Source organism: Rhinolophus hipposideros (assembly GCF_964194185.1).
Source record: "Rhinolophus hipposideros genome assembly, chromosome: 21".
Taxonomy (NCBI): domain Eukaryota; kingdom Metazoa; phylum Chordata; class Mammalia; order Chiroptera; family Rhinolophidae; genus Rhinolophus; species Rhinolophus hipposideros.
In genome coordinates, this window is record NC_138067.1 from 45,479,762 (window position 1) to 45,494,385 (window position 14,624).

Genomic DNA, 14,624 nt, shown 5'->3' on the forward strand with positions numbered 1-14,624 from the left:
GGTCATTCCTCCCATTTTTTCAAACCCCTCAATTTTGTGCCATGGGGCTCAGTCCCAGTCTCTTGCACCCATCCTTCCCCAAGTGGCTTTGCACACTCCACAGAGAGAAGACAAGAGTGAGAGATTTGCCAAGGCTACTCAAGGACACATGACCTGTGCAAAGAGCCTGCCTTGTGCACACCTCTAGCCTCATCTCTTTCAGCCTGGTCCAACCCTCTGGTCACAGTGGAGACCAGCTGGGCTGCTCCCTTGGCCAAGCAACTCAATCTTCCTAAGGCGTGATGTCCTTGTGTGTAAAATGGGGCTTGTAGCTGGATCAGCCTCATTGGGTTGTTGTGCTATGACATGCAATGTGCATAGGTCAAGGTGGGACATAAACTCAGCATTATTCCAGAACGAGGCTAGGTTCTTTCATATCTCCAGCATCGTGTATGGAAAGGACCTATCCCACTTCTGATCATTCTGGGTGCCCTTCCCTTCCTTGCCCCTAGTGGCTTCCAGACTGTATCTCCCTCCACCACAGTCTGAACGTCCTGGATTGTGACTGTCTGTGCCAGCCTCCCCTATCAGACTAGGGGCTTGCAGAGAGCAAGGTTCAGGGTTAACTCATCTCTGGGTCCCCAGCATATCTCAGCATGGATGATGAATGAATGAATGAATGAATGCAGATAGACGCTATTCTCCACCTGATCAACTCCTACTCATCTTTCAAGATCATCACAAGCACTCCTTGTCTTCTCCAAGTCCTTCACTCTTGTCTATACTCTGGGCTCTCCTGGTCCCTGGTATTTCTGCTGTCACAGCTCTGGTCACCAGAACGGAAATGATCTGTGTCCAGGGGCTCTCTCACCTACAGCCTTGGGCATGACTCATCTCTGGGTCCCCAACATCACCCACAACAAAGTCTTATTTATTCATCTATAGTTACTAAGTACTACACCTTGTGCCAGGCGTTATGGTGTGAACCAAGGAAATAGACAAAAACAAAATCAACAAAAACCTCTGGCCCCATGAAACCTACATTCTGGAGAAGACAGGCAAGAAAATAGATCACTTCAGACAGTGGTAAAAAACTATAAACGAAAAGGATAGAGGAGGAAAGGGAGTAGAGAGTAAAGAGCCAGAGGGAGGCTATTTCTGTGAGGGTGGTTGGAGAGGGAACATTTATACCAAGCCCTGGAGTACAAGAAGCCAGCTGAGGGAAATGTTTCTGGCAGAGGGAACACAGCAAGTATAAAGGCACTGACGTAGGAAAGGGGCGAATACTGGAAAGAGTGGTAAGAGAAGAGGCCACAGTGGCAAGGACGCTAGATCAGAAAGGGTCTTCTGGGTCACCATGAGTGAGTAGGAGAGGGATGCGATCAGATCAAATATTTCAAAGATTACTCTAGACTGGTGGCTCTCAACTAGGGCAGATTGCGTCCTCCTACCCTCAGAACATCGGCCAATGTCTAGACATTTTTGTCATAACTGGTGGTGGCGAGAAGTGTTGCTGGCATCTGGTGGGTTGAACATCCTACAGTGTACATGCCAGCCCACCCACACCCCACCAAACCAAAGGATGTGCTGAGGTTGAGCAAAGCTCTACAGGCGATGTGGATGGAGAGTGCCTCTGTCTCTGTCTCTCCCTTCCCCCCTTCTTCCTCCTTTTCCCCTCTCCCCTTCCTCATCCCCTTCTCTCTCTCTGCAAAGAAACTTCTTGGCCTTGAGGCTTGAAGTGATGTCAGCATTGCTCCTAAAGAAGGACCGGGGAGGGTTCTGAATTCCTGCTTTTCCAAGGATCCATTGAAGGCAGAGACTGATTCATGGACCCTAGAGGTTTCCCTCTGGCTGTAGCACAAAGAACAGAATCCTCTGATCTTTTCCAGTGCTTCAAGGGCTCCTAGCTGATGCATGATGAGTCCTGTTTTGAATTTATGCTAGAGAGAAGGTGTTATATTTACACTGGAAACTGGTAATCTTGGGAAAAGATGGTAGAGAGTGGAGTGGGTTCAAAAGAACCTCTCTACTTTCTAGGCTCATCCCAGGAGATGTCTTTAAGCTGGAAGCACATGAGTCCTATGAACAGAAATGAGTAGGATTTGCGCTGGTCCACACTGGTCCCAATGATCATGCTGAAGCCAAAAGTGAAGAATATCAATAGATGAATAAATGAGCTTTGTAAATGGCACTGAAAAGCTCATACAGGCTGGCGTCCTTGTCACTAACTCAGAGGACATATTTTTAGATGAACTAGAAATGATCTCATCACAGAAGCAGGCTGACAATCAGATCTCAAATGTGGGGCAGGACAGAATGTGATCCAGGACAGAAAATCCTTCAAGTTTGGAGCGTTAAGGAAACAAGAATCCAATTTCAGTAGCAGATTCTCTGTTGTGGGACAGGCGTAAAGAAGAACTATCTGCTGGTAGAATCTCTCCCAGCTTTTCAGCTAGAAAGGCAGCTCACATACCGTGTTTCCCCCCAAATAAGACCTAGCCAGACCATCAGCTTTAAAGCATCTTTTAGAGCAAATATTAATATAAGACCCGGTCTTATTTTTATAATCTTTTTTTTTTTTTTTTTTAAGATTTCATTGGGGAAGGGGAAGAGGACTCTACTGGGGAACAGTATGTATTTCCAGGACTTTTTTCCAAGTCAAGTTGTTGTCCTTTCAGTCTTAGTTGTGGAGGGCGCAGCTCAGCTCTAGGTCCAATTGCCACTGCTAGTTGCAGGGGGCGCAGTTCACCATCCCTTGCGGGATCGAATCGGCAACCTTGTGGTTGAGAGGACACGCTCCAACCAACTGAGCCATCCGGGAGCTCAGCGGCAGCTCAGCTCAAGGTGCCATGTTCAATCTTAGTCGCAGGGGGAAGAGCCCACCATCCCTTGCGGGACTCGAGGAGTTGAACTGGCAGCCTTGTGGTTGAGAGCCCACTGGCCCATGTGGGAATCGAACAGGCAGCCTTTGGAGTTAGGAACATAGAACTCTAACCGCCTGAGCCACCGGGCCAGCCCCAGTCTTATTTTAATATAATATAAAACCAGGTCTTATATAAGACAGGGTCTTATCTTGATTTTGCTACAACAGACACATTAGAGCTGGTGGTCCGGCTAGGCCTTATTTTCGGGGAAACATGGTAGGAGACCTGTTTCAGAAAACATCATCCAGGCATTTGAGTGGCACTCCTAGATTCAGATAACCGTCCTTCAAGCAAAATGAGAAGGAACTAGACCCTACAGATAGGGTGGAGATGAACACCATTCACACCCAGAAGACAAGTGGCAAGAACATCTCAGGAACTTTAGCTGGATTTGGTGCACCAGCCTTTGAAATACCCTGGTAGAGTTGACCCAGCAGCAATTTATGGATGTGTTTGCTGGGCTGAAAATAGCACGGCTCATAATAATTCGTTTCCCAGCTGTGAATGCTACGGGTGTGGACCGTGCCTGCGTCACAGCACACTGGCCAGTCACAGGAGTTGGATGCCTCTGGTCATTTCCATGGAGCCACTCACAGTGTGCTGGTCACACACCATCCAGCGTGAGAATGCCCAGGCTCACATTTTCCCAATTCTCTTCGCACTGGGACCGGAAAGTCTACTGCTATAGAAAGCGTGGTTTGTCTCCTGGAGAGCCCGGATAAAAATGACCCCTCCAACTCCACCGGAAACATGACAGGCACTTGAGAGCCTGAGCAGGTTGTAGATTTTAACCAATGATTGTTTTCTTATTCGTTTTGTAATTCCTATCACAATGATAAGGATTATGATTTAAGACACAGTGCTACTGCATTTTGGGCTCTTAACAGTGAAAATTTAGTTACAAACAATGATCTTGAAAAAAGAATTTGGTAGCGTAATTGTGAGTAGGTGTGGAAGCATAAAGATATATTCTTATTACCTCCTCAAAAAAAATAACAAAGACTCCATGTCACTACTGTAGAAAAGTGAACCAAGTATAATAAAATCAATTATATATGTACATTTTTTGTTTTCAAAGTTACATAAGATTTCAAGAAAAAATTTCTGATATCTTAAACTAGCAGCAACTTTCATGCATGTTACAGGATTCAAATTAGTAGAGCATATGCCCACATTTTGCAAGTGATATGGTTCCGTTTTGTTTAGTAAGTCGTACCTTCATTTGTACAAGAAAGCTGTCTGGCTGCCATGAGCGTGCTTCTATATCCCTTAGGAGACAACCACGGTCTGGGAGACCCAGGAGGGTCTCCCCCAAGGAATCTGGACTCCCTGGTTTCCCTTCCTCCTCGGCAGGTTCCTAACCATACTCCCATCCCAGCTGTTTTCTGAGCCAGACTAAAGGAGTCAGTAGTTAGTGGGTGACACTGCCTAGCACTCCTGGTCCCAACCCAGGCTTATCAGGCCTCTTTTTTCAATGAAAAGGGAGAGTTCAAGGCAGAGGTAGCCTTTGACTGACCTAAGTCACACACTGTAGACTCTCCAAGGCACACACTATCCTGAAAACACTTCACAGACAAGAGGAAAAGTGTGAAAATCAAACCATCCAGAAGCCCCTCTTTCCCAATAAAATCTCACGTTAGAAAACTAAGTTCTTCTTTAAGAATGAAACCCATTTTTTTCCATCAGGAAACTATCTTTCTGTCTGGATCTGTTAGGCTTAGAAATATATGCCCCAGATCAGATTGTACTTTTGCTCTAAGGCAATCCCTAAATTTCCTGACCTCCAGAAGGTCATAAATATCTTGAGATACAGAGCCTGTTTTACCTAACAAAGCAAGTGTGTATTTATTTCTCTTCCACTCATCTAAGATGCAGCTTGCCTGATGTTGGGACGTTCTGTGTTCAGAACAACCAAAGCATTACAGGTTAGCGAAGATTTTTTATTTTTATTTTTTTGAAGATTTTTTTTTTTTAATTAACTGGAATGTTTTCAGGGACAAATTGTTTGAGTTACACTGAACAAAATATCCAGGTAAAAATTAATGATCTCTATTAGAATTGGTGTGTATTACTCTCTAAGATAACTAAAACCTATTTGAGTCATGTCATGAAATATTTATTCCACTAACAGTCAATCCTCATGTCACCTTATAAGATGTATGTTTTCTACCTCTGAGTAACAACAAAAACCTAACGAAAAATTTCAATGAGGTGGTGATACAAAATTTTTCAAAATGGTTTTGGGGTGTCCGAAGCAAAAGTGTTTTAAGATGACTATAGTCTATATGTAAACACACACATACACACACACCTTATGTCTTAGCTAGCTTCAAGATTTATGAAAAATTCTTTCAAGAATTTTCTAAATCATAAACAGAGACTAATGGAACATTCATTTATTGGATCAGAAGTACTTTTAAGTACTTCTCATTAAGACTCTCAGTTAAGGTCCCTTGTCCTGCCCAGGGAGTGGGGCAGGGTGACTTGGCTATTTGCTGAGACTTGTATTCTAGAGCAGGGTTGTCCAATATAATGCAAGTTATAGATGTAATTTTAATTTTCTTTTAGCCACATTTATAAAGTAAAAAAAGGTACAATTAATTTTAATGTTGCACTTAAGCCAATATATCAAAAATATTACCATTTTGACAAATAATCAAGATAAAATTTATCAGTGAGATAGTTTACATTTTATTCACATAAAGTCTTCTAACCTGGTATGATTTTGCATTCACAGCTCAGTTCAGACTAGCCAGTTCAAATGTTCACCGCCCACGTGTGACCAGGGGGAACCACATTGAACAGCTACGCCTAGGACCTCTGTGCAGATTTCATGTGTGTCTGGCAAAAACCTGTATTCTCACACCACTGGGTACAGGGTTCCATTCCTGTCCATTAATTCAAGCTTGTTGGTGGTCTTGTTCAAATTTCCCAGAGCTTTATAGTTTTTTGTCTACTTGGTTAATTACTGAGAGGTACATTAAAATGCCACAGTGCTTCTGGAACGTGTCAATTTCTTGTCATCCTGTTCACTTCCGTTTTATTTCTTTTGAGACTATGCTGTCAGGTGCAACCAGGTTTGGAATTGTTTTGTCATCCTGGTTATTCCTTTCTCATTTGTTTCAATTAGCAATAATCGTGCCTCGAATAAACCTCATTGGCTACCATACTGCCACTGTGCTAAGCTTCCTTTCTCATTTGTGATGACACTCTTTATTAGATAGTGCTTTTTGACTCAAAATCTACTTTGGTGGCTAATGTAGCTAAACTTAGGTTTCTCTGGGTTATTTTCCTGGTATACTTTTTCCCACCCTTTTACTTTCCCACTTTCTGAGTCTTCAGTTAGTACATGTGGGTCTCATGTAAATAACACATAACAGACTTTTTCTTCTTAACTCTCCTGGTGATAAATTTTGTTAGTTCCTATTCTTTCCACAGCAAATCTTATTAAAAATTTCTTCTTAACAACTTCCCCAATCATAACCAATAAGCTTTTAAGGACTCCAAAAGGGAGTCCTGAAACTAAACACTTACCTGGTGCTGGCCCATTTCGTCTTCAAAGCTACCCTTTAATAAGGACACTGAGGCAGAGAGAAATCATTTGTCCAAAGTCACTCCGGTGTAAGAGCCTGAATTTGCATGTGACTTCTTTCCACTACCAGGTGGAGAGTGTCTTGGGGGACAGGGTGGTAGAGGTCAGACAAGGCTTCCCCAAAGAGGTGCGTTTCTGGGTAGGTCCTAAAGAAGGCATTCAATCCCCATGCCAAGTGGGGGAAGGGTATTCTGGGCAGAGAGATGGAGACACCAGAAAGCTTGGTGAGCTCAAGTAACGAAGATAATGGTAACTAATATCTACAGAGCACTCACTACGACCCAAGAGCGGTTCTAAGCACTCAACGAGTATCACCTATTCTCAACCTCAGCACTACTAACATTTTGAGCAGGTTAGTTCTTAGCTGTGGGGGGCTGTCCTATGTGTTAGAGATTAGTAACATTCCTGGCCTTTACCTACTGGATGCCAGACCCTCCAACCCAGTTGTGACAACCAAAAATGTCTCTTTCAAAAGTCCCCTGGGAATCAAAATCATCCCATGTTGAGAACCACTGCTCTAACCCTACAATGGTTATACTATTATCACCTCCATCTTACAGGCGAGGAAATGTAACATGTCCACAGTTATACCACTAGAAAGGTGGTCCCAGGATCTGAAGCAGGCCGCCTGGTTCACCACATCCCACAGCAAGCTTTCCGCCTGAGCTTTGTGCTCACTGGGGTGCAGATGACAGTGGGCGACAAGGAGAGGTTAAGCTAGGAGCAGCTCAGAATGGGCCTTGAATACCTTGCCTGCTCTATACCTTACGCCCAGCGGCGCTAGGGACCCAGATTCGAATCTGACCAAGCCCCTCACTCAGGATGCTCCCAACCCAAAGAGACAGTGGGACAGACACAGCCAGCCAAAGCCCAAGGTGACAGCGCCTCTGACAAAATAAGGGACCAGGGGTATGGGAGCCTTCAAGTGGCTTGTTAATCCAGTGCAGGGGAGAAGGGGCCCTGTAGGCTTCCTGAAGTACACGCAAGTGGCTACCTGGGTGAGAAATAGAAATGAGTGTAGTAATGGAGGAAGGGTGAAGGAGAGAGAGATTCAGGAAGAGGAGACAACATGTGCAAACACCTGGCAGAAAAAGTTATTTCAGTGGCAAACTTGGGATTTTAGATTCAGTGGTGAGAGATGAGGCTTGTCAGGGGCCAGGTCCCAAACACCAGACTGAGGGATTCCACCATTACTCTGTAATTGATGAGAATGTACAGTCAGTCAACCGCCCTCACCAGAAGTCAGATGCCAACTCAGTATTTCCCCCTACAATATTAAGTTAATGTGTTGCAACAAATGTAACATAAAATGTTTGCAAAGCATCCATCAGAAACCTCTGCCCGGTTACTTATGACAAGAGGAAGTGGTCTAGTTCTCAGTACTTCCAATGATTCTAACCCAAATAACTGATGTAAGGAACCAGAACATTGCCCCTTGCATACACACACTTCTGACAGAGCACTTACGAAGTGCCAAGTACTTTACATACATTAACTCATTTAGTTCTCCCAATAGTTGCTATTACCACTGAACAGATGACACGGAAGCACAGAAAGGTTAAGCCACTTATTCAAGGTCACACAACTACCCTAGTGGCACTTAGTCACGTGGGCAGGCCAGCTCTCATATCGTCTCTTTTTCACTGAGACCCAGTTTCAGGTTAACTTTCTTTTTACCAACCTCTCATGCAAAAGTATGAGTGGTGTTGAGACGTGCTTAAACCTCTAAAGACACTTTCAAAGCAGGAGACTAAAACCAAGAGGAACACCTGAATTTGTATACTAGTTTTGGGGGCGAAAACCAAGGTACAGCACAATACCACCGAGGCCGGGACCCCAGCCATGGCACTACTATTTGGGGTTGGGTAACTCTTTGTTATGGGAGGTCACCCTGTGCAGTGTCGGGGCATCTCTGGCCTCTGCCTATCACATACCAGTCACACCCTTCCACTTGCCCTCTAAATTGTTGCAACCAAAAATATCCCTTTCCACTGCCAAATGTCCTCTGGAGGGACAAAATCACCAACTGAGAACTGACCTAGACTACGTTTAGACTGCCTGAGGTTTTGAAATCCTGACATCACTACCTGCTTTAAAAGAAAATTTGGGCCTGGCTCAGAAGAGGAAGCCATCACAGATTATGAGAATTAAATGGGATGAAAATTCATTGTTTGGTCAATAAACACTTTCCACGTTAACTCATTTATGTTCACAAACACTCTGCCAGGCAAGTACTATTATCATTCTCCACTTTACACGAAAGGAACTTGAGATGCTTCTTGGGAAGTGCTGCGCAGTGTCTGGCACACGCTGCCGGCTCATTAAGTGCTGTTGCACCTCCCCTCCAATGAGCTGATTAGCAGCACTTGTGACCCCTGGGCTCCTGCACCCCTGACATGAGGTACCTCTACATCACGCTTTATCACCCTATCTCCCTGACCAGGCCTGATACACCTGTCTCACGGAACGTGCCCGGCAGAAAAGGAAGTCTCAGTAAATGATTAACGAATGAACCTGATGAGCGTGGTTCAACCCTTGCCAGATTCAGGCACTGCAATGCCGCCCGCCGCCCGTTACCTTCACTCCGAATCCTATCGAGGACCTCACAGGGGTACAGACAAGAGGAACTCAGAACATAGGAAGGAGGCCGAGGGCTTGGACTTGGAGAGGTGCTGTTTTTCGGTTTTGGGGGCTCGTGCCCGGGGGAACCCTCCGCCTCACGGGTCTCACCTCCCGTCCATCCCAAGCTCTGCCTTCAATTCCACCAGGCAGGAAGCGTGGGTATTTGTCACCGACCCACGCCTGAGCATAACTGCTCACCGAATCCACGCCCGGAGCCCACAGGACGCGTAGAGATCCGCAAACCGCCACTATCCGCTCCGCGCACGCACAACGCCCCCAGCCAACACCGCCACCGCCTTGGGCCTGAGCGCGCACCCGTCCCCACGCCTGCGGGGGCGCGCGCAAAGGCCCACGCTGTCTCCTTCGGAATCTGTCCCCCACTCCTTTCTCCCCACCCCCAAAACTGTCTAATAGCACCACAAAATCTGGAAAACATCCAGTCCATCTTTGGAACACAATGCAACGCACAGCGAAGCAGCACACAGAAATCAGGGCCCGCGCTGGTCACGGCGCAGGCGCAGACGGGAAACAGGGCGGACTGGCCTGGAGCATTCTGGGAGCTGTGGGCGGAGCGCGTGACGCCTCCACGAGGATCGCAGGGAGTTGGAGGCCTATCTTGTCCGAAAGCAGTAAGCCCTTCGGGGGAACCGCTACACCTGCGAATCGGCGGCGAATAGACTTCTGGGAGTCGTAGTCTTTTCACCCGCTTCCGCGTTCCTCGCCGCTTGGAGCTTGCAGCGCGGGCTCTGCTTTGGTGAGTGCCTTCTCCCCCCGCGGGCTGGCGTCCGCGGCCTTTGTCGCGGTGCCGTCGAGTACTTGATGGCGTCCATATTTTTCTCCCACGCATCCCAGTAGGCATCCCAGGAGCGATGGCACTCCTCTCCGTGATCCCACCACGCGTGCCTCCCGGCGGCGCGCGCCAGCCAGGCCTGCCCTAAGCAGCCAGGGTCCCTGCTGAGCGGCTTTGGCCTCTGCGGTCTGACTCCTCGTTCTCACGCGCAGAGCTGGGTGCAGGGCGAGCGCAGCCTCCTCTGTCCCAGTTACAAGCCGGAGCGGTCAGGGCTGGCCTGGGGGGGGGTACGGAAGGCGGCCTCGGGCGCTCAGACGCGGCGCGGGCGCAGGACCCAGGGAACATTTCCAGAACAAAGGACCTCAGCTCTACCATGCCCAAATGAAATCCCAGATTCTCTGCCCTTTATAAACCTGCCCCTCTCGCAGTATTTCCCCGTTCTTCCCCATCCCCACGTCCTCCCCACTAAATGGTTCCACGTTCTTCCAACGGTTCAAGCCCAAATCTTGGAGTTGTCCCATGTCCCCTGTTCCTCTCATGCACTGCCCTCCCCCAGCTAAGGCTTGTGTGGGGAGTCCCTTCGGCTCTGTTTCCAGAAGAGATCCAGAATCCGACCACTTCTCTCCACTTACACGGCCTCCCCTCTGCTCGGAGCCCCCGGTATTGCTTGCCTGGAGCATTGCAGGAGCCGCCTCACAGGTCTGCCCTCGCCACTTTCCATCCTCCACGCACACGCGGCGGCCTGAGGGATCCCGTTAAGATATAAATTGGATCCTATCACTCCACAGCTTGAACTCATCCAGTGGTTCCTATCTCATCCAGAATAAAGTCCAGGCTCCTCACCCTGCCAACCTGCAAATCCCAACCCTCTCCCATCCTCAGCCAAAACGCACATTCCAATCAACTGAACACAGACAGGCCCCGCCCGTCAGGTCCTTGGCTTTTGCTGTTAACTCTATCTGGAACATTCTTCCTACCCTGAGCTACTGCTTCACTCCTTCCACTGCTGGCCTCCTCTCAGAGGATGATTCCCTCATATTGCTCCTCATGTTTGTAAAGTATCTTGGTTACTTCTTACTTTCCCACGGGTTGGTTCCTCCACTAGGACTTAGTGCCTGCAGCCTTTTCTGTTTTGTTCACTGCTGTGTCCCCAGTGCCTAGGACCCCCTGGGTTGGTATTTGTTAAGTGAATGAATGAATGAGTGAATGAATGAAGCTTAACTTGAGACTTGAAGGTGCCAGGCCTGCACAGTGCTGCGGAAAGAGTGTCCCGGGCAATGGGTTTACTCTGGGCGCTATGCAGGCAGCCTCCCCGGAGGCCACGACCCGACAGTCGGAATCCACCGTAACCCGCCTTTCCTGCCGACCCGTCTAGGAGAAGCTGACCCTGCCCACCCCTCCTGGACCCCGCGATGCCCGCGCCGCAGTGCGCCTCCTGCCACGAGGCGCGCGCCGCCCTCCGCCGGCCCCGCTCCGGCCAAGCGCTGTGCGGCACCTGCTTCTGCGCTGCCTTTGAGGCCGAGGTGCTGCACACGGTGGTCGCCGGCCGCCTGCTGCCCCCCGGCGCCGTGGTGGCCGTGGGAGCCTCGGGAGGCAAGGACTCGACAGTCCTGGCGCACGTGCTGCGCGAGCTGGCACCGCGCCTGGGCATCTCGCTGCAGCTGGTGGCCGTGGACGAGGGCATCAGCGGGTACCGGGATGCGGCGCTGGCTGCCGTGCGGCGCCAGGCGGCCCGCTGGGAGCTGCCGCTCACCGTCGTGGCCTACGAGGACCTCTTCGGGGGCTGGACCATGGACGCCGTGGCCCGCAGCACGGCGGGCTCCGGCCGGAGCCGCTCCTGCTGCACGTTCTGCGGGGTGCTGCGGCGTCGGGCGCTGGAGGAAGGGGCGCGCCTCGTGGGAGCCACGCACGTCGTGACCGGTGAGCACAGGCGCAGCACCCTGGGGCGCTGTGGGAGAGAGGACCGGGCTCATACACGGCTGAGGGCGCGCATTGAAAGGGGAATGAGGTGCCTGCCCAAAAAGTGAAAAGGAGGCCGTGGGTGTGACCTGGTGGAGGACCTCAATGAGGACAAAGGGACCCGCATGCCCACTGAAGGTGCACGGCATGGTGTGTGCCGTCCCTGGGATGGGCGGCGGGCCTTCCAGCCACTGCCGTCATCTAGATACACACACGTTGGAAAATAGAGGTGGCGGGTTCTCTAGGGGCTAGGCCTGTGGTTCTCCGCATTAACAAAAAAAGACATTCTTTGTATCTCCTTTCACAAAAGGACAGGATGGCAGGACTATGTCCCGTCGGAAGCCATCTGCAGTCTGAAACGCGACTGCCTTTAATTCCTTTTCTCTGTTGGCTTCTCTGATAACTTGCTTATTGTCTCCCAGTCATTACTTCAGTACATAATTATTGACCATTTACTATGTACCAGATAGAGCTCCGCAACCTACAACAAATCTCCTAAGGGCGGTTTCCTCTTCTGTAAAATGGGGAGGGATATCCACAGTATCTGGGTCCTCGCTTGTCCAGCATTGGATGAGCTGTGTGTGAAGCACTTAGACTGGAGACTGCAAAGCAGGGAGCGTTATGTAAACACCTGCTGCTGTGACACACACGACAGCGAGCGCCTGCCGGATTCTCACACACGTCCTATCACCTGACAAGTAATAGCACTCAGGAAAAGTACACAGACTCTGCGCGTTTGCAACTGGAGGACCTGGTGGTCGGGGACAGGTGGGGATTAGGAAGTTTCCTGGGTGAGCCCGCCCTGAAGGCCGCTGGTGACCAGGTGAGGACCGCTGGGGGTGGGGCGAGCTGTTCTGAGCAGAGGCCACAGCGTGTGCGAGGCCTGAGGAGAGCAGGGGGGGCCAATTTGAGAAGCCCCAAACAGACCAGTGTTTTACTGTATAGACTCAGATGGAAGGTGATAAAACGCAGGGTAAGATCTCGCTTAAATGTGACAGTGACTGTCGTGTAAATAGTCGCCTTCTGCCTGGTCTTTCCATGATGTGCATTTCCAGAGGCACTTGTGCCCACAGCTCTCCCGAGGATCTGCGGGAAATGCATTTGGCTTCTGGGCGGTCAGTCCCCTTTGACCGAGGCTGAAGTGGTATTGGAGCACAGGACGGTCACTCCCTCCGAGAAAGGGCATCTAGCACGGCCTGTTTTGCAGGAAGCCGGTGGCAAATGAGGGCACCCCGAGTTGCTCCACTGGAGCCTGTGTCCCCCCCCCCATTTCTCGTTGTGTCCACCTCGCACCCCCACTTGGCTGCCCCGCGCTCCCTGCGGGTCGCCCTGGCCCGCACCTCTTGCCGCCACCTGCTCCGTCTCCCTGGGTCCAGGCTGCCCCACGGTGCCCCCTCCTGACTGCCCCCATCTCTGCCCCAGGCCACAACGCCGACGACATGGCGGAGACCGTGCTCATGAACTTCCTGCGGGGCGACGCGGGCCGGCTGGCCCGGGGCGGGGGCCTGGGCTCCCCGGGCGAGGGGGGCGCCCTGCCGCGCTGCCGCCCGCTGCAGCTGGCCTCGCAGAAGGAGGTGGTGCTGTACGCGCACTTCCGCCGCCTCGACTACTTCTCGGAGGAGTGCGTCTACGCGCCCGAGGCCTTCCGCGGCCACGCGCGCGACCTGCTCAAGCGGCTGGAGGCGGCGCGGCCGGCGGCGGTGCTGGACCTCGTGCATTCGGCCGAGCGCCTGGCGCTGGCCCCGGCCGCGCGGCCCCCGCCCCCCGGCGCCTGCTCCCGCTGCGGGGCGCTGGCCAGCCGCGCGCTCTGCCAGGCCTGCGCCCTCCTGGACGGCCTGGACCGCGGCCGGCCCCGCCTGGCCATCGGCAAAGGACGCAGGGGGCGGGACGGGGTGGGGACGCCGCGGGAGCCGGCGCGGGTCCCCACTTTCTAGGCCCCCACTGCTCTAGGGATCCCCCCGGGAGCAGGGGGCCCCTGTAATGACTGAATAAACCTGAGTTACCTTTGCTGCCCTGTGAGGTTGGGAGGGGGACGGAACCGGTTACCTGTGACCCTGCGGAGGCTGCGGCCTGGGCTCTGGTCTCAGGGGAGGGACCTCAGCTTTCCCCTCCTGAGCCAGTGGCCATTAGGGGCTGCTTTCCCGGACCTCTGCCACGTTCTGGGCGTGCTCAGCCCTGACCCTTCCTGAGCACCTACTACCGCATGGTCTGGGTGCCCTGGGTGCCTGCAGTGGGCTAAGCAAAACCACGGCTCGATGGGCGCCCGTCACTCACGGTACTCGCGGTGCTCCCTGAGCACTGCGCGTGCTGCGGGCGCCGCAGCAGCTCGGTTCATCCGCACCGGGACCTCGCGGACCGCAGCCCGAGGCCCAGGTGATGGCCGGAGCCCTGGCTGGAGAGGGACGGAGTACGCCTTCACACCAGGTCTGCCCGGGGCTCGTAAACACAGTGAATTTGCTGCCCCCCCACACACACAACTGACTCTCCCCTTGGTGACTCTGTGTGATGGGTGAGAGCTGCTGGGTGGGCTCCCAGACCTCCGACTGTGGAGGCACAGCTGGCTGAGCCTGGGTCGGTGACTTAACCCCTCTGGCCTTCAGTTTCCTCCTCTGAAAATGGACTCAAAGCCCCCCCCCCCCCAAGACACTAGTGTGAGGATTTGATCGAGTGCTCAGTAAATGGTGCTGACCTGGTTGTTCATATTAAGCTTTGGCTCCCGGGGCCTCGGGATGTCAGGGGCACTGCCCTGCCCACCCAG

The 14,624-nt window shown here is 51.4% G+C and overlaps 1 protein-coding gene across 2 annotated transcripts; it reads left to right on the plus strand.

The window, feature by feature from the left end:
* The first annotated feature begins 2,572 nt into the window (after positions 1-2,572).
* LOC308490423 (cytoplasmic tRNA 2-thiolation protein 1-like) lies at positions 2,573-13,873 on the plus strand. Of its 2 annotated transcripts, XM_081032583.1 has the most exons (3): positions 9,633-9,871; positions 11,283-11,827; positions 13,289-13,873. In XM_081032583.1, exons 2-3 carry the CDS (start codon positions 11,320-11,322, stop codon positions 13,798-13,800), a joined length of 1,020 nt encoding a protein of 339 aa, XP_080888709.1. In that variant the 5' UTR covers positions 9,633-9,871; positions 11,283-11,319; the 3' UTR covers positions 13,801-13,873. The 2 variants fall into 2 exon arrangements, with proteins under 2 accessions (XP_080888710.1, XP_080888709.1); XM_081032584.1 differs by having other exon boundaries at positions 2,573-11,827.
* The last annotated feature ends 751 nt before the right edge of the window (positions 13,874-14,624 follow it).